At 41.2% G+C, this 24,962-nt stretch overlaps 1 protein-coding gene across 1 annotated transcript in view; it reads right to left on the bottom strand.

Moving 5' to 3' along the window:
• Positions 1 to 24,962, bottom strand: part of ANKMY1 (ankyrin repeat and MYND domain containing 1) — a 100,930-nt gene that overhangs the window by 65,523 nt on the left and 10,445 nt on the right. The window contains exons 3-7 of the mRNA XM_082252200.1: positions 19,597 to 19,743; positions 18,877 to 19,343; positions 15,120 to 15,336; positions 6,421 to 6,585; positions 5,009 to 5,184 (exon numbers count right to left, since the gene is read on the bottom strand). Of these exons, the coding sequence (XP_082108326.1) occupies positions 5,009 to 5,184; positions 6,421 to 6,585; positions 15,120 to 15,336; positions 18,877 to 19,343; positions 19,597 to 19,743 (1,172 nt within the window). The remainder of the gene's footprint in view (positions 1 to 5,008; positions 5,185 to 6,420; positions 6,586 to 15,119; positions 15,337 to 18,876; positions 19,344 to 19,596; positions 19,744 to 24,962) is intronic.

Genomic DNA, 24,962 nt, shown 5'->3' on the forward strand with positions numbered 1-24,962 from the left:
TTACTACAATGAAAAAGTAGTGAGTGTCCAGCTTGTAGAACAGTGTAAATTTCCTGTCCCCTCAAAATAACTCAACACTCAGCCTATAATGTCTAAAGTGAGTACACCCTAAAGTGACAATGTCCAAATTGGGCCGAATTAGCTATTTTACCTCCCTGGTGTCATGTGACTCGTTAGTGTTACAAGGTCTTAGGTGTGAATGGGGAGCAGGTGTGTTAAATTTGGTGTTATCGCTCTCACTTTCTCATACTGGTCACTGGAAGTTTAACATGGCACCTCACGGCAAAGAACTCTCTGAGGATCTGAAAAAATAATTTTTGCTCTACATAAAGATGGCCTAGGCTATAAAAAGATTGCCAAGACCCTGAAACTGAGCTGCAGCACGGGGGCCAAGATCATACAGCGGTTTACAGAACAGGTTCCACTCAGAACAGGCCTTGCCATGGTCGACCAAAGAAGTTGAGTGCACGTGCTCAGCGTCATATCGAGAGGTTGTCTTTGGGAAATAGATGTATGAGTGCTGCCAGCATTGCTGCAGAGGTTGAAGGGGTGGAGGGTCAGCCTGTCAGTGCTCAGACCATACACAGCACACTGTATGAAATTTGTTTTCCATTGCAGTCATCCCAGAAGGAAGCATCTTCTAAAGATGATGCACAAGAAAGCCTGCAAACAGTTTGCTGAAGACAAGCAGACTAAGGACATGGATTACTGAAGCCATGTCCTGTGGTCTGATGAGACCAAGATAAACTTATTTGGTTCAATGGTGACAAGGGTGTTTGACGGCAACCGGGTGAGGAGTACAAAGACAAGTGTATCTTGCCTACAATCAAGCATGGTGGTGGGAGTGTCATGGTCTGGGGCTGCATGAATGCTGCCAGCACTGGGGAGCTACAGCTCATTGAGGAAACCATGAATGCTAACATGTACTGTGACATACTGAAGCAGAGCATGATCCCCTCCCTTCAGGGACTGGACCACAGGGCAGTATTCCAACATGTTAACAACCCCAAACACACCTCCAAGATGACCACTCCTTGGTAAAGAAGCTGAGGGTAAAGGTGATTGACTGGCCAAGCATGTCTCCAGACCTCAACCCTATTGAGCATCAGTGGGGCGTATACTCAAACTGAAGGTGGAGGAGCGCAAGGCCTCTAACAACCACCAGCCCTGTGATGTCGTCATGAAGGAGTGGAAGAGGACTCCAGTGGCAACCTGTGAAGCTCTGGTGAACTCCATGGTCAAGAGGGTTAAGGCAGTGCTGCAAAATAATGGTGGCCACACAAAATGTTGACACTTTGGGCCCAATTTGGACATTGTCACTTAGGGGTGTACTTACCTTTGTTGCCAGTGGTTTAGACATTAAATGCTGTGTGTTGAGTTTTTTTGAGGGGACAGAAAATTTACACCGTTATACAAGCTGTACACTCACTACTTTACATTGTAGCAGAGTGTAATTTCTTCAGTGTTGTCACATGAAAAGATATATTAAAATATTTACATAAATGTGAGGGGTGTACTCACTTTTGTGAGATACTGTATATCTGTCACCGAGCAAAGTGCCTGCTCACCTCCATACAGATAAACCACAGCTTAGGCCTAGCGTAGGCCTACTGAGGAAGCCCAGTCACGTGGCGATACGCGATACGCCTCCAAAGACCCCAAAAAAATGCCCAAAAAAACGCTAGCGCCAAAAAAAAAAACCACCCAGGTGTGCTGTTGCAGGCATTTTTTTGGGGTCTTTGGAGACAGGCAAAACATCTGAACTTGTGTATAAGGGTATACATACACACATGCTATATGTATTTATACACTTACACATATATAGGTGTGATAGGAGAGAAGCCATATTAGTGTTAAGTATTTAATTAGCGCAAGCATATATTTCTGCTGCTATCACACCTATATATGTCTAGGTGTATATATACATATAAGTATGTGTGTATATATACCCCTATACACAAGTTCAGATGTTTTGCCTGCCTCAAAAGACCCCAAAAAATGCCCAAAAAAAAGCTTTCTACTAAACCGGCAAGGTGTGAAAATAGCGGAGCCATATCCCTGTTCTATAAGTGACCTAATATAAACAATCTTTTTTTTTCTGGTTCTGGACATTCTACAGAGCTGAAACTTCACGGGTACACTTTTTAGACCCCCCAGATACTAAATCCAAAGAAATTTTTTTTTTTTTTTAAATTTTTTCAATAATTGGCTCTCTATCAAAAATGACAATTTTTAAGAACTTTTTTTTGTGTGATTAATAGTCCCTGGGGCATGACCCAGAACCCCAGGCACTTTTTAGGGGCATTTATTCGGTTTTAGGACTTCAAAATGGTGTTTTTTGATTACCGAAGTTCGGGTCCCATTGATTTCAATGGGGTTCTGAAATCCGGGCCGAACTTTCAGGAAGTTCGGATGTTCTGGCCGAACCGAACTTTTCAAAAGTTCGATCATCCCTACTGGTTATATGATGGCTTTTTAATTTCACAGATCCCCACATTGTGGGAGCAGCCTTTTTGGGAATTTAGGGTTTCATACAGCCTTCTACTGTTGATACAACCAATGATAACTGGATGTGCTGTATTCTGACTTGTTTCACTCACATAATCCATTTAATACGTTTCCCTGGCTACCCCCATTTTTTTATTTATACATTGTGAGGTGAGCACTTTCATCTAAACATTATTAATTAATTCAAGGACTAGCACATTTTTGTGCTTTGCCCTTTCTCATTGCAATATATATATTTTATACTATTACCCACTGCCTCTCTCTATATCTTTTATAGCTGGTACAGTATTAGTATGTTATAGGTTCATGTAGCCATCTCACATGCTTTGGCATCACCATCGGATGAGTTACTTTTGCCTACCCCCGATTTGTTATTAGCAGAGATGGCTCTGGGTATGTGGTTTGTATTATAACCCATCCCTCTCCTCTTGTTTTGTGGTGGTAGCTCTTGCTCTCTCTATCTTTTATGTACATTTTTATCTTCTTATATAGAAGTAACAGCCTACTTTTCTTTTTTTTTCCAAAATATTTTTATTCAGCCTACTTTTCTATGGTGCTGGTAATGTGTGCGCCCCCACATATGTCCGTGACCCTCATGCATGCCAATATTCCACCTTTTGACCTCGAGCACAATATATTTAAGTGTGGTTTATTCACTAGTAAAATTGCTTACATAGTACAAATGGTACTTAATGTTGTTCTTTTTATTTATTTAGAATAAATGTAATGAGCTCCTGAAGAAGCGAAAATTTGAAAAACCTGTCGAGCCTCTATTATTGATGCTGACCACTTTAGGGTCCTGGGATGCCCGTCTACCCTAGTTATTGTCAGCATTTGGTTGATCAGCTATTCAATTACAGTTCTTTTGATCTTATATGGTTTTAATGATGTGTTATTTGTTTTGTTTTGAATAAACTTTTTTGGGATTTTATTTGTGTGCCTAGAAGGTCCATGTCAAATAGGATGTGGCACCTATTATTATCCATCTTGGCACCCACGGTCTTACCCCGTGTTGGTGTAATTTCTATGTAACGCTTTAGGATTAAAGTTCTTGTTGTGGGCATTTTTGGTAACAAGGTCCCCTGTGACATAGTTCCCAGCTTTCCAGAATAATGTATATCTACTTCCAAGTGACCAAATAAATACAATATTGACCATTATGTGTTTGTCTAATCTCTCAGTAGAGTGAATCAGAAACCAGAGCTCTATTCCTAAAGCTAAAATGTACTATAACAACTTTCCCAAATATAATCAAATAATCGTATAGCCTGTGAATGTGAAAATCAGAACACCTTATAGTCCCACCACATGTGAATCCTTTGAAGATATCCTTCAAATTCGTTATCTTCCATTGGTTTCCATGACCCCAGGGGAAATAAACTCTCACCAGTTATTCTGACCCTTAGGCTTCACCCTGCTGCTTCTAGAGGTGTTTTTTTTTCCTGCCTCTAAATGCCCATGCATGTTAGCCTATGTGTCCATTTACACATAGGCTTTTAGAGGAGTTTAGGGGTAGAGGTGTTTAGAGGCAGAAAAACTCACTGCCAGCGCGTCCAGAAGCAGCTGTGTTTTCGCAGAAATTATTATTCTGGCCTATTAAATTAATTAACTCTCAAGCCCTTGATGCAGCTAAATGTTCCTAAATGCATTTTTAAGCATCAAGTGTTTTTTCTGCCAAAATGCGCTGCCAGGAGGAGAGGCGTTTAGGAGAGATAGAGAAATGTCCAGTGTGTATGGGACCTTCTGTATGAATAGATCAAATCAGACTTGATGCAAATATCTTTCTTATCTCCAGTTGTCTCCCTCCTTCTTGCCAAAAATCCAAAGATATTCCACTGTCCCATGCAAAATCCAAAATATATGATAATGACCATGGTACCACAAAAAAAAAAAAATTATGCTTACATTACTTATAAACACAGTGCTCCCAAACTAATGCTACATGTGCTTGTACAACTCCATTCCACAACCACCACCGTGCTGGAACTCCATGCAAATGGATTCTCACCAGAATCTGCAAGACATGGTTCTTATAGGGTCCAAGTGGGTTCAATATATAAGTACACAGTCACCACTAGCTCACTTATTGTGGGCCAAGCTCGCACTGGAGGCTCAAAAACAAATGGAAGATATTCACATGTTGTAGGGACTATAATGTGTTTTGATTTTTCACATTTACATGGACTATAAGACTATTTGATTATTCTGGGGAAAGTGGTTATAGTACATTCAAGCTTTAGGAATATAGCACTGGTTTCTGATTCACTCTGTTATACTAATCCAGGGGAGAATAATATACTTCCAGACTGCTGGGGAGATTAAAATGTGGGGGCAGCAAATGGAGCACTGAATAATTGATTATTCTAAAATTTCTCAGTAGTCTAGCTATGCAGTAACAGCACACAGCCAATGAATTGGACAGACTAAATGTTGAGTGTGGTTGAGAGTGTGGTGGGTACAAACAAAAAAATAAAATTGGCTAGGCAGTTGACAGTCATACTTGTGAGGTTCAGAGGTTGAATCCAATGCTTCCTGTCCAGGGCCAGTTTCACAATAAGGTATATCAGGACAGGTCTCCGAAACTGTAGGCGTTTGGTCATAGTGCTTCACATCCTTCTCATGGCCAGTATTCCCTTCACTTCCACTGATACCCAACGTGAAGTCACTTGATTCTTCCTATACTTGTACATAATGTATAAGTTTGCTTTTATTGTTAAAGTATTGGTTTTATTGTTACAGTAAACCCAAAAGTGTCAATTCAACAACATGGGGAATGTGCAGAGACACTGGCTGTCTATATGTCTTGGATACTACAACAGTGAGATTTCCCAAACATAATTTCTGCCTCTGTTCCTCTTCACTAGGGTTGAATTTAGACATGTTTAGATCTCAGTCCAAACCCCACCTGAGCAACCCCACCAGAAATCTGTCATTGTACTTGGCCAATCATAAGCTGCCAAGGCATTCCCTGCCTTGTAGTTGCCTTGTAGTTGCATGTATACAAGGGGACATGTGTACATGCGGCTGCAAGGTAGAGAATGCCTCGTCTGCTTATGATTGGTCAAGTACGGTGACAGTTTTGAGTCAGGATTGTTTAAGTGGGTCTTAAAATGCCTGAGCTCATCCCTACCCTTCGCCTTGGAGCTTTGGGTGTTTACACCCATCACTGAATATCCTAGCAAATCCTTCCCTTTTACATTCTTAGTAGGGCAAGCGGATGACAGGTTCATTTCCGCTCCGCTATGAAGAGCAGACATGGACCCGCTGCTTTCTATGAGGTGGTCGGATGGAAGCGAACTGCATATCCATTTCCAACTGATTGTTATCCGATCCAATGGATGTATGGCAAACTTATCGCCATACATCTGTTTTTAGCGGAATTTATCAGATCGGATGCCCAGCAGGTGTGAGCGAGCACATGTCTGCTAACATCCGCCGTCCCATAGAGATCAATGGGTGGTCTGATTGAGTCTGCTTGAAAGACATCATCCCGGCTCCAGCCACTCACACAGCCGGAGTCTGTGACCCCGCTAGAAGGCTTTGTTCTAAGGTAAGTTTCTTATAAGGTGCTAGTATGCAATGCATACTAAGACATTATGGCTTTACCTTGAAGGTTGCAAAAAAAAAAAAAAAATACACAGCGGTTTACTACCACTTTAGGGACACAGAACCCTAAACAATGGACCCGCCAGTGCTGGAGGACACCAGACTGATAGTCTGCCATAATATGAAATTATACTGTGTATAGTTGCTCATTATGGCAACAGGTCCCCACCCAATGTTTTGCTTTAATATTATTTTTAATCTTTTTTACTGATCTTATTACAGTTGTGCCCTAGGGCTGCTAGTCACATAGGCCCTTGGCTAAAGTATAAATGGTGTTCAGGTAAAAATAAATGGATTAGGACCAACCTTGCTCAAAGGGAGGTTCCGCTCTGCCACATTCGGCCAGAATGGTTTGGAGCTGTAAAAAAGCATCAGGCACAAGGACAAAGCTGATAATCCTTCATCATTGCTCTTATTAACATCCGCTCCATTGTCTAGCAGAAGGTTAATGACGTTATTATGACCATTTACCTGAAACAGAATTTGTTATTATAATATATCACACTATATCACCATATATTACATGTCAGAAATGAGTTATAGCCCCTCTGGGTGAACGAAAGGTACATTTATAATCTCAATCTATATGTACGATGATTCCATTGCTTCCAAGATAGACAGCAAGAAAAACCCATACAGTGATGGAATATTATGACAAAAGAAGATTTATCTTTAAATTTCCTTAAGATGATAGAAATAAGGGTGCTGTGATTACCTAATCCTTTTATAAGGTGCTACTTCCCTGCCTGTCATCCTCATCATATGCTTTCTCTACTCTGCAGCCTATTTTCAATGGAATGCAGATACGGTTATCTGCTATCTGCAGGATACCACAGTAAATGCTCCGCACACTGCACCAGCATATTACATTTCATTCATAGAGTGCAAAGCCTGCGGTGTCTTTTACAGTGCTTTCTGAATCATACAAAAAAGAACATTCTGTGATAAAAGAAGAACCCAGTCACATAGCTTCTAAAAGTTTCCCTCATAGTACTTTTTCCTCATTCAGTAAAATAATAGGATTCACTTTCTCACTTTGAGAAGCAGAAGTAAGGGGTGTGGCTAGGTCAAACCTTCCCTTTATAAATCGACTTCTTACGCACTCCACACTTTTCAGATATTTATTTTTTTTAAAAATTGAAAAACATTTATAATTTCCTTCCACTTCACAATTATGTGCCACTTTGTGTTGGTCTATCATATACAATCCCAATAAAATAAATGTACGTTTTTGGTTGTAACATGACAAAATGTGGAACATTTCAAGGGGTATGAATACTTTTTCAGTGCACTGTACAGCAGCCCATTGCCTGCAGTGCTGATTGAGCAAAAATATACAAACAGGCTAGTTGAACGAAAGTCAATCAGTAGATTGACTTCTATTCAAACACAAAGGCCACATATGGATTAAAATTTGGCCGGTTGCTGCTGAAGCAGCTGAATTTTGATCTATGTATGACTAGCTTAAGTAAGTGAAAGTAAGTAAGGTTTATGATTAAAGCATTTGGTACCCCAACATTTCATATTCCTGATATGTGCCTGCTGTACCATGTACTTGTATGAGAAAGTATCCTGTTCTCTTTGGATTTTTTCCCTTGTGTGTGAAATCTCTGGCATCCCTGCCAGTCCCCCTGTTTTCCTACAAAAAACTGACCACACTAAGCAGGAGAGCTGTTGTTTTATCCAATAGAGAGAACCGCATTGTGTCCAATCTCTATAGGAAACCTTTGTCTGGCAATACCTTTCTTCGCACAGATTCTAGGCACCGGAACCATGGGACTCGTGGGATACCAGTAGGGCAATTTTTGAGGTTGCGCAGGATCTGCAGCAGGGAGGGGGATTTTCTACTGGAAAACGATGAGATGTATAATAGATTTTATGCTCTGGGATATAAAACAAATGTTCTTTGTAGGGTTATTATTATTGCAGAGGTTACACCCAGGAACAAAACGTTAGGAAACATAAACTGTAAATCTAATCTGTCTGACATACCCATCTTTTCCACTCCCTATAGTATGGAATTCAGTAAGATCATAAGGATTATAGAACATTATATACCAATTTTATATGAAAATAAAAGCTATGCTAAATGTTTGTCTAAAGGCTTTAAAACGGTGTCACAGCAGGCTCCCTCTTTAGCTAATTCCCTATCTCCTAGTGATTATAATTCCTGTGCTCGGAGCAGAACATGGCTAGATCTTACAGAGACATTTAAATGTGGAATAACAAATTGTTCATGTTGCCTTTGGTTGATACAGTCTGACCAGTTTCGATCTACTGCGAATAACAGGACCTTCAAAATTAAATCTTTCATAAATTGCAACACCAAAAATGTGATCTATTTGATAACCAGCAAGGAGTGTGCAATCCAATATGTGGCTCGCACAACTAGGAGACTTTGAGATAGATTGCACAATCATGTTTATGACATCAAGAAAGAACACGGCACCAATGTAGCTGGGCATTTTATTGGGGGTAACACCTCCCTATTGCAGATTTAGGGTTTAGAGAAGGTCATCACCCCTAGGAGTGGGTTGAGATAAATTTAGAATCTTGTGCAAACAAGAGGTGTTTTGGATATTTTCTTTACATACCAGAATTCCAGTGGGTTTGAATTTTGAGAGGGATTTGACCCGCTTTTATAAGTAATTTTAATGTTTTGATTTTGGGTGAACCATTTAGTATAGATGGTAATATTAATGGGATAGTTTTGTCATGTCCACCAGTGTGTTTATACTCCTTTAATTAGAAGCATATGTTAAATCCTAATTTTTCTTTGCTTTGCTCCTTGTTATTTTTTTTTTTTTTGTTCCTTTAGAGGTTCATTGTTGTTTATAGAGATATTTCAATGCATTTTTCTCTATTACAGGTATAATTTTTATTTGAATGGTATATCTTCTGTTGATACCGTAGATATGGGCTTATTTGATATGTCTCTTAAAATGGGAACAAGGATTGGAACGAGCAAGCTTGACCACTCAATCAATCAATTAATTACACCTGTATAATCATGTGAAGTTTGATATATACAGTATATATATATATATATATATATATATATATATATATATATATATATGCATTGTGGCTATGTCTTGTATGGTTTTGACAAAGTCATGTGAACTGTATCACCTTACTTGCCCCTGCCTGTACACTATTGTATGTGTTTTTTGTTTTTATTTTGTCTCCTGAATAAACTCAATTGCATCATCTATGGGAGTGCAGCCATCCTTTGTTTTTATCTATAAGCAGGAGAGCACACCATGGTCAGTGCTCTAGCTACGCTGGGAACTCAGCCTACTCTACTCCAAAGATCAGACTTGTCCTAACACAGCTCTCCTGTACAGCCATTCACTGGGAAGCTCGGTGTGTTGCTGCATCTCCTCCCCCCCCCCCCCCAGCTCTTATGCAGCTGAGAACAGAGGGAATGTGATCATTTATAGAAAAGGGAAAAAAGGTATTTATAATGTTTTTTTATATCTATACAAAAAATGTTTGCCTTTTATTTCTATTTTACACTGAAAGGGTTTTTTACAAGGTGATCGTTTGCAATCACTAAGTACTCAAGTGTGAAACATGTCAAGGCTCTCTTGATTACACTTGTTGTGCCGTAAATTGCACTTTTATAGATGTGAACAGTTTTTGGACCTTTCCTCATTCAATTCACAAGTAGCAGCAAACTATCCCTACAAACTGATTTTAAATGTTGGCAGCTAATAGCTGAAGGATCACAGATTACTGATAGCAGATCTACACAATGCTTTCTGTTTTCTTCCCGCTGGGATAATATGCCATGGCTCTGTCACACAGTCGTGTCTCATCAACAGCGATGACAGAATCACTGACCCCTTAGACATTTTCCCAGAGGGGTCACTCTGGGTGATGTCAGCAGAAGGGTTCTGGATTTTTGATGGACAGATCTATAAGTAAAATCACTCGTACAGTTGGAGGATTTTAGCTATGTTATCTTTTCAAAAAAAGTCAGGTATTTGGCAGGTACTGGAAAATAACATGCAGATCCTGCAGGATGAAGTACCGGCAAACACATTCAGCATACAGTCATAAAAAATAAAATATATAGTAAATTATTATTATTCAGGATTTATAGTGCCAACAGTTTACGCAGTGTTTTACAATATAAAAGGGAGACAATACAGTTTCAATACACTAAAATACAAGAGGATTAAGAGGGCCCTGCTCAGGAGCGCTTACATTCTAATGGGGTGGGGCAGGTGTTACAAGAGGTTGTAACTGTGGGGAAATGACCTGATGGAAGAGGTCAAAGATTAGTTGGAAGGTGTGATTGGCTTCCCTGAAGAGATGAGTTTTCAGGGATTGCCTAAGGGCTGCGAGAGAAGGAGATAGCCCTACAGGTCGAGGTAGAGCATTACAGAGGATGGGAAAGGCTCTGGAGAAATCCTGGAGACGAGCATGGGAGAACAAGACAAGGGAGCTTGAGAGTAGGAGGTCTTGAGGGGAGAGGAGAGGATGGTTTGGGTGATTTTTCCCTATGAGAAGGGAGTTGCAATAGTCAAGGCGAGAGATAACAAGGGAGTGAATGAGTAGCTTGTTGGTTTCAGTTGTTAAAAAAGGGGTGAATTTGAGAGATGTTACAGAGGTGAAGTCTACAAGCTTTTGGCAATGACTGAATTTGGGGCTGAAAGGACAGGTTAGAGTCTAGAAATACACGTAGTACCCTGGCATGAGGGGAGGGATTGATAGTTGCATAACTAATTTTGATGAAAAATTCATGGAGGGGGGCATGGGCGGGGGATATTATCAGCTCAGTTTTACAGAGATTTAGTTTGAGGAAGTGGTGAGACATCCATGTTGATATGTCAGTAAGTTAGTATTGCGAGAGGAGACTGAAGGAGTGAGGTGAGGAGTAGACAGATAGATTTGAGTGTATTGGAAGCCATGGGCGGTTATCAAGTGACCAAGGGAGGCTGTGTAGATAGAGAAGAGAAAGGGTCCAAGAACAAAGCCTTGGGGTACCCCCACAGAAAGGGGCAATGAAGAGGAGGAGATAGAGTTGTAGGTAAGGAGCGCTGTGATAGGTAGGAAGAGAACGAAGATAGAGCAAAATCTCGGAGGCCAAGGGAACTGAGTTTATTAACCACTTCCCACAAAATGACGTAGCTCTACGTCAGCTGCAAGAAGTGGTTGTACCGCAGCTAGAGGCATCATCCCGGTACCATTTTTTAGAGCCGGCGGTCAGCTTTCAGGTGGTAATGGCTGATGCGGCTTGGAAACTGCTCGGTCCTTATCCCAGTGCACGGGAGGGGACGCCCCCCCCTCCCGCCGCCTTGCGTGGCTCTGCCCGAGTCTCCCATCCCACCGGGAGACCCGAGCAACCAGCTGGCACCTCCGCAAATGTCTTTGAAGACGCCAACAGGGAGGGGCAAAACGCGTTGACGTAATTCCAGCCTTCACAGCTAACGTAATACGTAATTTCCGGTATGGTGGAACGCAAGCGGAAGTGAGTCGAACGCACGCTGCTCGGTATAGCGAGGAAGACGGACATTTTAAAGGGACATTATATATAAAATATATAAAAAAAAATAATAAGTGTATAAAAAGATTTGATCTAGGGTGCAAACCGGTACAGTCTCAGATGGTCTCGAAAATACCACTAATACTAGTGCCACTGTTACCAGTAGACACCCATAGACAGGTGGCCACCCATAACATAGTTATGATGATAATTCTATAGAGCACAGATTGATACATATTCCAAAATCTATGTTTAAAAATACTTATTAAATATATGAAGGTCTCCAATATGGTGCAAGTCCTAGCTGAACCTCTATATATAATAAAAAGAAAAGAATGGAATATTCTATCCTAAATAAAATTAACAAGAGCATGCACTGATAGTGCATATAGGAAACATATTCTCTGTCTAATAAATCAGATCATAATTGATCTATTGATCTATTTTGCAAACCCCCCCCACACACCTATCTCTCCCTAAATAATCGAAATACAGACCTTAGCTAGTGTGCTTACTCCCAATCCAACCTGTACTTCATATGCTGCATCACGAAAGTGGAAAAAGAGAGCACGTCAGTTGAATCCTGTTAGAATGTTATGTTTATGTTCCCCAAAGCGAGTCCTCAAAGCCTGTGAAGTTCGACCCACATATAGGAGACCACAGAGCCAAACTACACAATACACAACAAATTGCGTTGAACAGTTAATGAACTGTTTCATGGGAAGAATTCTTCCTTCCATCCCTGGCGCCTCCTTCTTCCTATGCCACATGAACTGGCAAGCCCCACAATTCAGAACCCCACATCTAAAGCTCCCTTTATGGTCAAACATGGTGCTCCACGTGGGGGATAGTTCCTTGGTAAGGGGCTTCACCTGACTTGGGGCAACAAGGCTGTTTAGGTCTCTTGGGTCTCTGATAAATAACTCTGGGTTTATCTGAGATGGCTTTGGAGAAGAGCAGGTCCTGTTCTAGGTTGCGCTAATGTTTTACCAGAGATTTTTTGATTGTATTTGGTGTGAAAAGATACCTGATAATTCCTCTTACCCCCCCCCCCACCCCCCCCGGTTAGGCTGCTGTCATTCGCCAACCAGCACCCTTGCTAGGTCCAGTTGAATCTACTTGCAGATTTTCCTGTCTGTTTCTCCAAGAATTTTTCCTTTAATACAGTACTCTGCTCATCATAATCTTGAATACGTGTGCATGTGCATCGCAGCCTGCAAAATTTCCCCAGGGGGACATTCTTAATCCACCTGGGGTGATGGTGGCTGTGGGCATGAAGTATTTTTTAAAAAATGTCATTGGTATTGAAGGTAAATGCAGTAGGCGTTTGCGCCCTCCTTTTTGTTCCTCATTGGGCTAGATTTGTACAACAGCAGCTAAAGCAGCTCATAGATGACTTCATTTTCTTTCCTTTCACCAGAGTGAAAGGTATTGCTTGATTGCAGAAATGCCTTCAGCAGCACTATTATGTTCTGCCTGCAGGGGGACTCGGGGAGCCTTTCCAGATGGCTGAAAATCTGTGGAATGACTTGAAGACTGCAGTCCACAAACAGTTACCATCAAATTAAACTGAACTTGAGCAGTTCTGCAATGAAGAGTGGGCAAATATTGCAAAGTCTAGATGTGCAAAGTTGGTAGAGACATATCTCAATAGACTTAGCCCTCGGTCACACAAGTACGACTTCAGGCACAACATATGATTTACAAATCGTACCTGAAATAGCATCTAATGTATCTCTATGGCAGTGTCGCTGATAGATAAGATTAAAGTAGTACTATTTCAGAAGTAGCTCATGTATTACTTCAACACTTCAGCACGATTTTACTGCCATAGACTATAATGTAAATTGTGCTGCAAATCGTACCTGTGACTATATCAACACTACTTGAGCCCTAAAAGAAGTTAAATATTAACCCTTTGCTAGTTCAATTTTTGTTGATAACATCACTGTTCCTCAATGTGACATGGGCAGCCCCTCTTATAACATCGTTACAAATTGTTACAAATCTCACAGAAGTAGTTCTGAAGTAGTGTTGGAGTCGGACTTTAAATTGCACTACTTTAAAGCGTACTAGGTGTGACCGCAGGCTAAAGGCTGTAATTAAAGCAAAAGGTGGTTCAACAAAATACTGACACAAGGGGGTAATCCTTCTTCCAACTCAGTGATTCTGTTTTTTGATATTTTTTTTTCTTACATGTTGGTGGTATATCTTTCACTTAGATATTATCAGTTGCACTGAGTAAATACAGCTGGAGAAAACAAAAACTGTATCTATCTTTATTTCAGGCTGGAAAGCAACAAAATGTGATTATTTTAACGGGGGTGATGGGTGATTCTTTTCTATATCCACTGTAAGTGTGACAATTTAATTCATCAACTAATCAGATTAGCATGTGATAATGTATGTAAACCAAAGAACAATAATGTAATACATTGCATCTTCCAGCTCATGGCCATACACTGTTAGTTTAAAAGATTCCCCCATCCACACAAATGAGGTGTCAAGCATTTATGTCGACCGGGACAGCCACACACTAATAAGAATTCAGCCAGTCCCTATTGAACTGAATTTTGACCAGTGTATGGCCATCTTTAGATGTGCATGCTGAATTATGCTGGCCATAGACAGTTCGAATCTTGACCAACTCAGCAGGAACCGGCCGGGATTCGGACTTTGTATGAACCGGTTGAATTAACCAAGTTGATCGATCAACCTGGGGGCAACCAGCCTGCTGGATTTTACTAGCGATTATCGCTAGCGGCTGGTATAGCCCCCTCCCTGCTGGGAGAAGACAATAGCTCAGCAGGAGGGATTTTCACATTAACACTGTCTGTGTTGATGTGGGAATCAAGCAAATTTCTTTTCTGCAACCCATGGTTGCAGGAACGAAATTTGCACCAGGCACGGCCTGCACCGTGTATGGCCCTTAGTCTTATTTTTGTAGGCATTTTTTACCCTTTATTCATATATGGTAATTCTGACAGCAACGCACTCCTGGGCCTAGCATGTTGACGGTCACCCACTGTATTATATCTATGAATGACCAGTGCTGTCACCCTATGACAGAAAGTGTTTTGGGACTACAATGGCATCATATAGTGCGGAGGGGGGTATTCTGTAGTCCTAACACAATTTTTAATAACTTTGACTGAGATAAGATTGCAGGGTGCACAGGACAAAAGACAGCGCTGTTTTTTGAAGGGTCAACAGATGTTTTTTCACACTAATCGAACAGATATAACTAAACGCTTTCAATGGTATATTTAACAGACAACAAAAAAAAAGAAGATATTTCTCTATACTGTACTTGAAAAGTAATTGTTGAAATCTATATGGTGCTATGAGCAACACAGGTTTTTTACCTTGCTGTATGTGAATTTTTTTTTTTGTAATATTACTTTTCCCCTTCCTAAGAATTTATTATGAAATTCAGTCAATGAGAAATAGTACTCATTAGTAAGGATGATTTGCAATCAGGGATCATAAATGAATGCAGTCTATTACATACCGCTGAAGCCTGCAGAGCAGTCAGCCCACAGTTGTCAGACACATCCACATGGGCCAGATCATGTCTCAGGATTGTGGAAACAGCATCATAATCTCCCAGTCCAGCCGCCACTATCAGTTGCTCTGCCACCCGTTCACGGGGACCAATCGGGCCAAACTTACATCTGTCTCCATTCATAATAGAAATAATTCCCCATTTCATGTGCTCTGTGCTGTGTCTGTAAAAAATAAGAAAAGTGATTATTTTCAGTATAGTATTTAAAGAAATGTTTATTATCACATACTTTACTCCACCACCATTATTTAATTTAAAAAAACATTATATACATTTTCAATAAACACAGGGTTAAAACATATTTTAATTATCTATATGAATAAAAAACAATACAAATATTTTTGTGAGCCCTTTATGCAATTTATGTGGTTTCAAGGGGTCAGTTTACCAAAACTGATATAAAACGTTCGGTAGATGCTGGAGAGACATACCACCAGACAATTTATTTTGAGATACTATTGGAAATTTCAGAGATTGAATTCCTGAGTCTGCACCGTTCTAAGGGGTTCTAACTCTCCTTGTTGAATTTTTTTTATTTATTCATAATATGGACAATGTGAAAGAAAATGCTGGAATGTAGTAAGGTTGGAGGGAACACCAAAATCTTTGACAAGAACAAAGCCAGGAATTATGACAAGGAGATTTTGCTGTGACAGTATCTAAGATATATAAGCTGCCAGGAGTTGAGGCAGGTGAATGGTTAATGTTTCTTAGTGTTTGCACTGTAAGCAGTAAATGCAACGTTATTCTAATGTTTCTTGAAACCATAAAAAATAAAACAGTAGAAAGGGATTTTCCAGCAAGCTGCACAATTATATTATCAGATTCTATATAATTTGTACACACAGTTTTGTGTCTGCTGTTCCTGTTGTGCTTATATTTTGCCTTCTCTGGTCCCACCACCTCCTCCCTGTTCAAAAACATGCTATATATATATATATATATATATATATATATATAATTCTTTCCACTTTCATTACTTGAAGAAGCAGATCAAGCACTTCTTAGACAGGGGTTCTGCAGTCCAGCACTTTTACCAGAGTATCCTCTACGTAAGTACAGGCAAGAGATCCATGCTGGAGATGACACAGGAAACCTCCAGCAACCCATCACAACTGCAGTCTAAAGCCACAAATATTCTATGACCAAAGTGCAACAGTACCCAAATGTATTTTAAGGGATTTTGACCAGTCAGGGAAAACAGGCTTCTAGAGGGGTGTCCAATCATTTATTGGTTAGGTCCTTAAAGAATGGTGCATCCTGAATCGGTATGGTGGTGGCTTTGTTAAGGAGGGACACTACCAAATCCACAGAGCAGGCAGAACACCTTTTCACTGTTTTAGTCCTCTTCAAATGGGTACAAGGTCAGTAAGCACTATGGGGGAACAATCATCTTGTCAAGGTGTTTCTGTAGAGGAAGACGTTTAACAGTGGGTACACCAAACATATCTTGTGGTTTTAGGAGCTTTATGGAACTCAAGACTAAGGACAGTACTTGTACTGTAGAAGCAATAGGCTGAGCGTCTAATTCCAGAATGGTGTGCACCACTTCAATAAGAACCAAAGCTTTATATTTGGGAGAAATGGCAGAAGACTGCCTTGAAGAGAAGCTCAGGTAAAGAGTACAGCTACTCAAAGTCAGATGGAATCTCAAAGGCTGATGGCTCAGAGGCTGCCAAGAAAGTGGGTGGATCAGATACAGAATCTGGGGGAAAAGGTGCAGGAGTGTGCTTGTGGCCTCTGCGGTCACTCAGTAAATAACTGGGTGATTTGGCTATAAAGTCTTACTTGAAAGTAGTAAAAAACCTTAGCCAAGAGGGCAGAGGAACCAGCAACACTGGGCGGGACTATGTAAGAGTGTGAAGGACAGAATAGACTCCCAGAGGGCAACAGGATTCCAGGCTACAGATATTGGACACATTTGAGATGAGGTCACCAAGCACGGAGGGACTACCATGTCCATGTCTAGAATCAGACCATGCGGCAGTAAGGCAACATAAGGATCAGGGGACAAGGAAAGGGCTCAGGTGCTCACAAAATGCAGACAGTTTTGGCAGATGGAGGCAGGTTGATCAAATTACATCTCAGTGAAATAGGCATTAGATACCCATTTTATGTGTGTTCATTCAAACAGTAATTACATGCTGGATAATAATATACCAGAATGTAAGCTGTAGGTATTCTAAGGTTTTAATACATGTATAAGACTGTATCTGAGGGAGTTGACAGCTACATGATCATAAACACTGTCACATCCATCAGGACACTCCTCAGACCTCTTGATTGGTTAGTTAATTTCTGTCAACATCCTCCTCAGGGACCACAAAGGAGAGACTGCATAAGCAGACTGGAGTTCTCCTTTTACCATCAAACAGGCAACATCAGCCAAGATTTATTTCATGAGAGCCACACTGATCCATCTTGCTCCTGACCTCAGAGAACCAGGACTTGTGTATTTTCACTTTTAAACCCTATTATTTTCCATTGTATTATTGTCTCTTTTACTTTGTAATACCCTTTTACTGTAAATATTTTTTGCACCATTTTAGGCTACGTTCACATGTAAGCGTATCGATCTTGGGCAGAATCACCGCGATTCTGCCCGCGATCCGGAAATCATTGCAAATCACGGGATGCCTGTGCATTGCCGTGATTTGCAATAGCACCCCAAAAGCTGTGCGATGTTGCCGCGATTTGCACCTGCCGAATTGCGGTAACATTGCGCAAAATTAATTGTGGGACGCATGACACCCAGAAAAGGAGAGAGCTTCTTTTGGGCATCATGCGTCCCGCGATTTTTTTTGCGCGATGTTACCGCGATTCGGCAGGCGCAAATCACGGCAACATCGCACAGCATTTGGGGTGCTTTTGCAAATCACTGGCAACGCACAGGCGTCCCGCGATTTGCAATGATTTCCGGATCGCGGGCAGAATCGCGGTGATTCTGCCCGCGATCGATACGCTGATATGTGAATGAAGCCTTACCTTTTCTATTATTAAACAAAATTTTGAAAAGCATTAAAACTCTCGGCAATGCAAAGAATCCCTGTCTCTCTGATGAGCACTACTAAAAATCTCTGTAATATTCCTGTATGTGGTGACAGTGTGTATTACAGACATTTGTTAAATAGCCTATTGGCCTTACAATAACAATTATGACATCTAGTGGCAGTGATTCTGCTGGAACTTAGATTGTGGACCCGTGAGCGGGAAAATCTTTGTTCAGGGTGAGGCTGTAAGAGTGTCCTTGTCACATATCAGTGACAACAAGATGAGAGTTTGGCCAGACATTTGTCAAAAGTTGGTAAAGTTGGCTGGGTTCTGACACTGCGTTCCACACATCTACCACTGTGAGCTGTAGTGTCTGGGAGGGGGAGCATGTGAGGCATAAATAAGAGGGAATTGGCTCAGTAAGTGAAGTAAAGGAAGTTTTTTTTGTGCTACACATAGTAACTGATTTTGGTACCTTTTTTAGACTGTCATACAAGAGCCTTAAGTTGTCATTTAAGGGCCGGTTCACACTTAAAACTCTGATGGCAGTGGATGGAGTTAGTTGTTGCAATGGTGGCCATGCTGATGACACATTTCATTCAAATAATAAGATCACTGTTTTTTTAAGATAGTTTTACTTGGCTGTGATCTGACACGTGTAAAATAGTATTTCCCATCTTTCTTTCCGATATACACTGCATTTTTTACTAACCTGTGTTTATTAACATGCAGACAAATCTTCTTCATTCCACTGTTAGGTTGTACATTATCAAATGTAACATGACTGCAAACCTCTTGCTGGTCTTTGTTTCTGTAAAAATGCTGATTAAACTCTAGATGCTCAGTAGGGGTGATAGGGAGGTGGTCAGTGTCAGAGGAATAAGAATAGATCTTCTCAGGAAGGGTGAATCTGTCCTCCAGTAGGAGGAACTTATATCTGAACAAAAAAGGATCCTCAGTCTTTATCTTCTCTGTAACAGAATCATGATCTTCACTAACACATCTTTTATTTGTCTTCTGAGGCTGACTAAATTGTGGGTATGAAAGGATGGAGATAGAGCCAGGTACCACAGTGCACAATCTGAACAAGTGCTGTCCCTTCCAGATGCCAACATCCTGGCACCCATCACTGTACGTCTCAAAGCCAGGTCCATAGCGCACATCCGACTTGTACAGCCCCTGAATACAGGAAGAAATCAAGAGGTTACAAAGATGATTTGAATGCTGACATAACAGGAAAACCCTGGGACAGTGAAAGAAAAATCAGAGTTTCCTTTACTGGTCATCTGTATGCTTCATAAGAGGGAATTAGGGCATCAGCCTGGCACATTGTCTGTCTATCTACCTATCACTGTAAAATAATATACATACAGCTGTGTGTAGTTCAGCGGAGTAATGCCTACAATATTCTAAAGAACAATGACACATTTACCTGGTAACTTTTGCCATCGGGAAATGTCATGGTCCCATAGCCTTCCTTACGGCTGAGGTAAAAGAAGCCAGTGAATTTGGAGCCATCAGGCCAGTAGTAAATCCCCTTGCCATGGTGATGATCTTTGTAAAATTCACCAATATAACTCTAAAATAAAGAAAATACATACATTATGTGATTTTAATTCTTTTAATAGTAGACAAGCAGCAAGCAACAACTCATGCTTTATTTCTCTGTTCTAAATATTTGAAATCTAACTTTCCATCATCTGTAATCGTTACTCACACTGTAATAACTCAACAGATAAATTACTACATGTCAGATGCACCCAAAACTGATATTTCAGTTCTGCGCAAGTGGCCTAAATCGCAGCTGAATTATTTTATTTCACAGAGACTTTGGTAACAAGATTTAACCACTTCAATACAGGGTACTTTCAACCCCTTCCTGCCCAGGCCAATTTTCAGCTTTCAGCACTGTCACAGTTTGAATGACAAATGCTCGGTCATGCAATGCTGTACCCAAATGAAAATGTTATCATTTTTTTCACACAAATAGAGCTTTCTTCTGGTGGTATTTAATCACAGCAGGGTTTTTTATTTAAAAAAAAAAAAAAAAAAAAGAAACAGACAAAAAATTTTGAAAAAAAAAAGTTTTTGTCAGTAAATTTTTCTCCTTCACTGATGTGCGCTGATGAGGCGGCACTGATCGGCACTAATGGGCTGCACTGAGGGGCACTGATGAGGTGGCACTTAAGGGCACTGATGAGCTGGCACTAATATGCCGCACTGATAGGTGGCATTTATATGCAGCACTGATGAGCAATGATAGGCAGCACTGATAGGCACTGATAGGCGGTACTGATAGGCAGCAATGATGGGCACTGACAGGCAGCACTGATGGGCAGCACTGGTGGGCACTGATGGGAGGCACTGGTGGGCACTGATGGGCAGCACTGAGGGGCAGCACAGATGAGTAGGCACTGACGGGCACTGATTGGGGTCACTGATGTGCCATGTTTGCTGTCATTGATGTGCCTTTATTTTACTGTATTGTAATCAGGGCACTGATCATCTGGAACACAGCACAGCCGGGATCGCCGCACTGCGTGCCCCCGCAGGCGCGCAGGAGCGGCCGTTCTGGGGCGCAGTTATATGATGTCATCCCAGAACCAGAGCCGCTCTGCTGTCATTTGACGGTGGGTGGGCGGCAAGTGGTTAATAATTGTGATAAGCGTGATGAAAGCTATACTGTATTCCTTTGTAAATAAAATATGGAAGGGAAACTGCAAAAAGAAGCAATATATAAATTGTAAGAAAGGATGTATGCAGACATAAAAGAGGAATTGCAGCAGGTAAACGTGTAGTGGAGATACAAAGGCTGTCACTGCTGACCACTTTCTAAGAATACTAGTTACTTTGCGCTCCCTGGCTTTAGCACTACCTAAGTCACTTGGAACAATAAACCTACAAATGTCGACTACAAAGTCAGAGTGATACTAGAACTCCTGAATTTCCAAACTATGCCATACAGTTTAATAAGTCCATTCAAACAGGCAGGCTACTAGCATTCTCAGACAGAGAGGTCAGCAATGACAGTCTTCATATTCTCTTAGTGCAGGTTTCCTTTCATTGCTTTAGAGGGCAGTACATAGCAACAGCAGTTGAGTAGAGTTGGGGTATCCAGCGGAAAGATTTTGCCACAGGAGTCTCTGAGAGATACATGAGATCAGCATGTAATTTAGGCTGATAGTAATCACAAAAATATATATATATATTTTTTTTTTAGCAAAATTATACTCCCACAAAAGCTTATGGCTCAAAAACGCTGATAAACGCCGAATAGCCGTGTTTTTTTTTGGCGTTTTTCAGCGTTATTAAGCTTTTATCAGAGTTAGAGTGTTTTTACAGCTGAAAAACTCCTCCCAAAACCCACTAGTTCTGGGGTTTTTTCCATCCAGAAAACGCCCCTTCTAAAAACTGATGATAACAGCCAGGGGCGTTTTCTGGTTGGGAAAAAAACCCAGAACTAGTAGGTTTTAGGCCCCATGCACACTGGACATTTTTACAGCTGCTGTAAAAACTCCCCAGCATGTTATTCTATGTGTCCATGCACACACAGGCTGTTATCAGCAGTTTTTGGCAGGGGTGTTTTCTGGCTGGAAAAAAACCCAGAACTAATGGGTTTTAAGAGGTGTTTTTCAGCTGTAAAAACAATCCTAGGCCTCATGCACACTGGACGTTATCAAAACGACGTGAAATCTGTAGCTGTAGAATGAGTTTTTCAACATTTTTGCAGTATTTTTTTTCAGCTTTTTTTAGCTGTAGCATTTTTTAGCTTTTTTTAGCAATGCTATACTCCCACAAAAGCTTATGGCTCAAAAAAAGCTGATAAACGCTGAATAATATATAATAATAATCATAAATGCGTTTTTCAGCTTTTCTCAAGGTTAAAGCGTTTTTACAGCTGAAAAACTCTGATAACAGCCTTTTGTGTGCATGGACACATAGGATAACATGCTGGGGAGTTTACTGGCTGAAGAAAAAAACATCTGAAGCCAAAAACAGCAGCTGTAAAAACTAGAGATCGACTGATTATCGGCAAAGCCGATATATCAAGGGCCGATATGCACTTTCCCCGATATATCGGAATCGCCCACCAAGGTGACCGATATTGCTGATATTTTCGTGAAAGTGCTTGTACCGGAGTGATGCCTGCAGCTAGAGGGATCACCCCAGTACCGGCGTCCATAGCCGATGGTCGACTGTCTTGTAATGACAACCGAAGCGGCTGAGAAGCCGCTCGGCTGTCATTACAAGGAGCGGGAGGGGACGTCCCCCCTCCCGCGGCCTTCCGCGGCTTGCCCAGGTCTCCCATCCCACTGGCTGGTACAGTGCCTGTGGGTGGCAGGTACAGGGCCTGTGGGTGGCTGGCTGGCTGGTACAGGGCCTGTGGGTGGCTGGCTGGCTCGCTGGTACAGTGCCTGTGGGTGGCTGGCTTGTATAGGGCATGGGGATGTGGGTGGCTGGCTGGCATCAGGCTGCTGTGGGTGGGTGTATGGCTGTGATACACTACCGCAAGACTAGTCCCGACTCCAGACGAGGCTGTCCAAGGGAAGGGAGGCGGACTAATAAGGCAGAATGACGTCACAAAAATATCGGCAATACCGGCCAGTTCCGGGGCCGATACCGATATATCAGGGAAAGTGCATATCTGCCGCCGATATATAAAGGCCTTGCCGATAATCGGTCTATTCCTACTTTTAAGTGCAGTGGAGGGGTTTGGGGTCTTTTAGATCCCCAGATCCCTCAACAAGAGTACCTCTAATGTAAAAAAAAAAAATTTTTTAAATGTACGAAAATATCGGCCAATATCGGCCGATACCAATATGCATTGACCAAAATATCAGCATCGGCAACGAAAAACCGATATCGGTAGATCACTAGTAAAAACGTCCAGTGTGCATGAGACCTAACTCTGGTAAAAGCTGAAAAACGCAAAGAAATGCTGAAAAACTGGGCTATTCGGCATATATGAGCATTTTTGAGCTATAAGCTTTAATGGGAGTATAGTTTTGCTAAAAAAAAAGGTAAAAACGCTAAAAAAAACTATAAAAAAACACTGAAAAATGCTACTGAAAAAATGCTGAAATACTCACTCAACAGTTACAGCTTTCTATAGCTAATACTACTGGCTTTTTTATAATGTCCAGTGTGCATGAGGAGTATTTTAGCTGTAAAAATGCTCTAAAGCTGGATACACACTATCCAACTTTTGTGGTTAGATTTCCTTCAGATTTACCTTTTCTATGTAGTGCAAGGGCCTGCCAGATTGCATACAAATTGAAAGTGTTTCGGTTTGACCTCATATTATATGGTTTTGGTAAGTCTAAAGGAAAAAGTCTTCAGAAAATCTTATAGTGTGTATGGCCCATAACTCTGGAAAAAAAAAAAAAAAAAAAGCTGGTAAAAGCTGAAAAACGCAGCTATTTGGCGTTTATCAGTGTTTTTAAGCCATAGGCTTCTGTGGGAGTACAGTAGAGCTAAGAAAACGTTGAAAAACGATACGGCAAAAACCCTGAAAAACTCTGTCTACAGCTACAACATTCTACAGCTAATGCTACTGGAATTTTTCTAACGTCCAGTATGCATGAGGCCTTAGGCGGCATGTTATCCTATATGTCCATGCACACATAGGTGTGTTATCAGCGTTTTTCGGCAGGGCGTTTTCTAGCTGGAAAAAAAAGCCTAGAACTAGTGGGTTTTAGTAGGAGTTTTTCAGCTGTACAAATGTTCTAACTCTGATAAAAGTTAAAAATGACGTGGCTATGCGACGTTTATGAGCTTTTTTGAGCCATGAGCTTATGTGGGAGTATACAGTGGGTACGGAAAGTATTCAGACCCCCTTAAATTTTTCACTCTTTGTTATATTGCAGCCATTTGCTAAAATCATTTAGGTTCATTCTTCTTCCTCATGAATGTACACATAGCACCCCATACTGACAGAAAAACACAGAATTGTTGACATTGTTGCAGATTTATTAAAAAAGAAAAACTGAAATATCACATGGTCCTAAGTATTCAGACCCTTTGCTCAGTATTTAGTAGAAGCCCCCTTTTGATCTAATACAGCTAGGAGTCTTTTTGGGAAAGATGCAACAAGTCTTTCACACCTGGATTTGGGGATCTTCTGCCATTCCTCCTTGCAGATCCTCTCCAGTTCTGTCAGGTTGGATGGTAAACGTTGGTGGACAGCCATTTTTAGGTCTCTCCAGAGATGCTCAATTGGGTTTAAGTCAGGGCTCTGGCTGGGCCATTCAAGAACAGTCACGGAGTTGTTGTGAAGCCACTCCTTCGTTATTTTAGCTGTGTGCTTAGGGTCATTGTCTTGTTAGAAGGTAAACCTTCGGCCCAGTCTGAGGTCCAGAGCACTCTGGAGAAGGTTTTTGTCCAGGATATCCCTGTACTTGGCCGCATTCATCTTTCCCTCGATTGCAACCAGTCGTCCTGTCCCTGCAGCTGAAAAACACCCCCACAGCATGATGCTGCCACCACCATGCTTCACTGTTGGGACTGTATTGGACAGGTGATGAGCAGTGCCTGGCTTAGAATTAAGGCCAAAAAGTTCTATTTTGGTCTCATCAGACCAGAGAATCTTATTTCTCACCATCTTGGAGTCCTTCAGGTGTTTTTTAGCAAACTCCATGCGGGCTTTCATGTGTCTTACACTGAGGAGAGGCTTCCATCGGGCCACTCTGCCATAAAGCCCCAACTGGTGGAGGGCTGCAGTGATGGTTGACTTTCTACAACTTTCTCCCATCTCCTGACTGCATCTCTGGAGCTCAGCCACAGTGATCTTTGGGTTCT

Source organism: Pelophylax lessonae (assembly GCF_965119305.1).
Source record: "Pelophylax lessonae genome assembly, chromosome: 3".
NCBI classification, from domain to species: domain Eukaryota; kingdom Metazoa; phylum Chordata; class Amphibia; order Anura; family Ranidae; genus Pelophylax; species Pelophylax lessonae.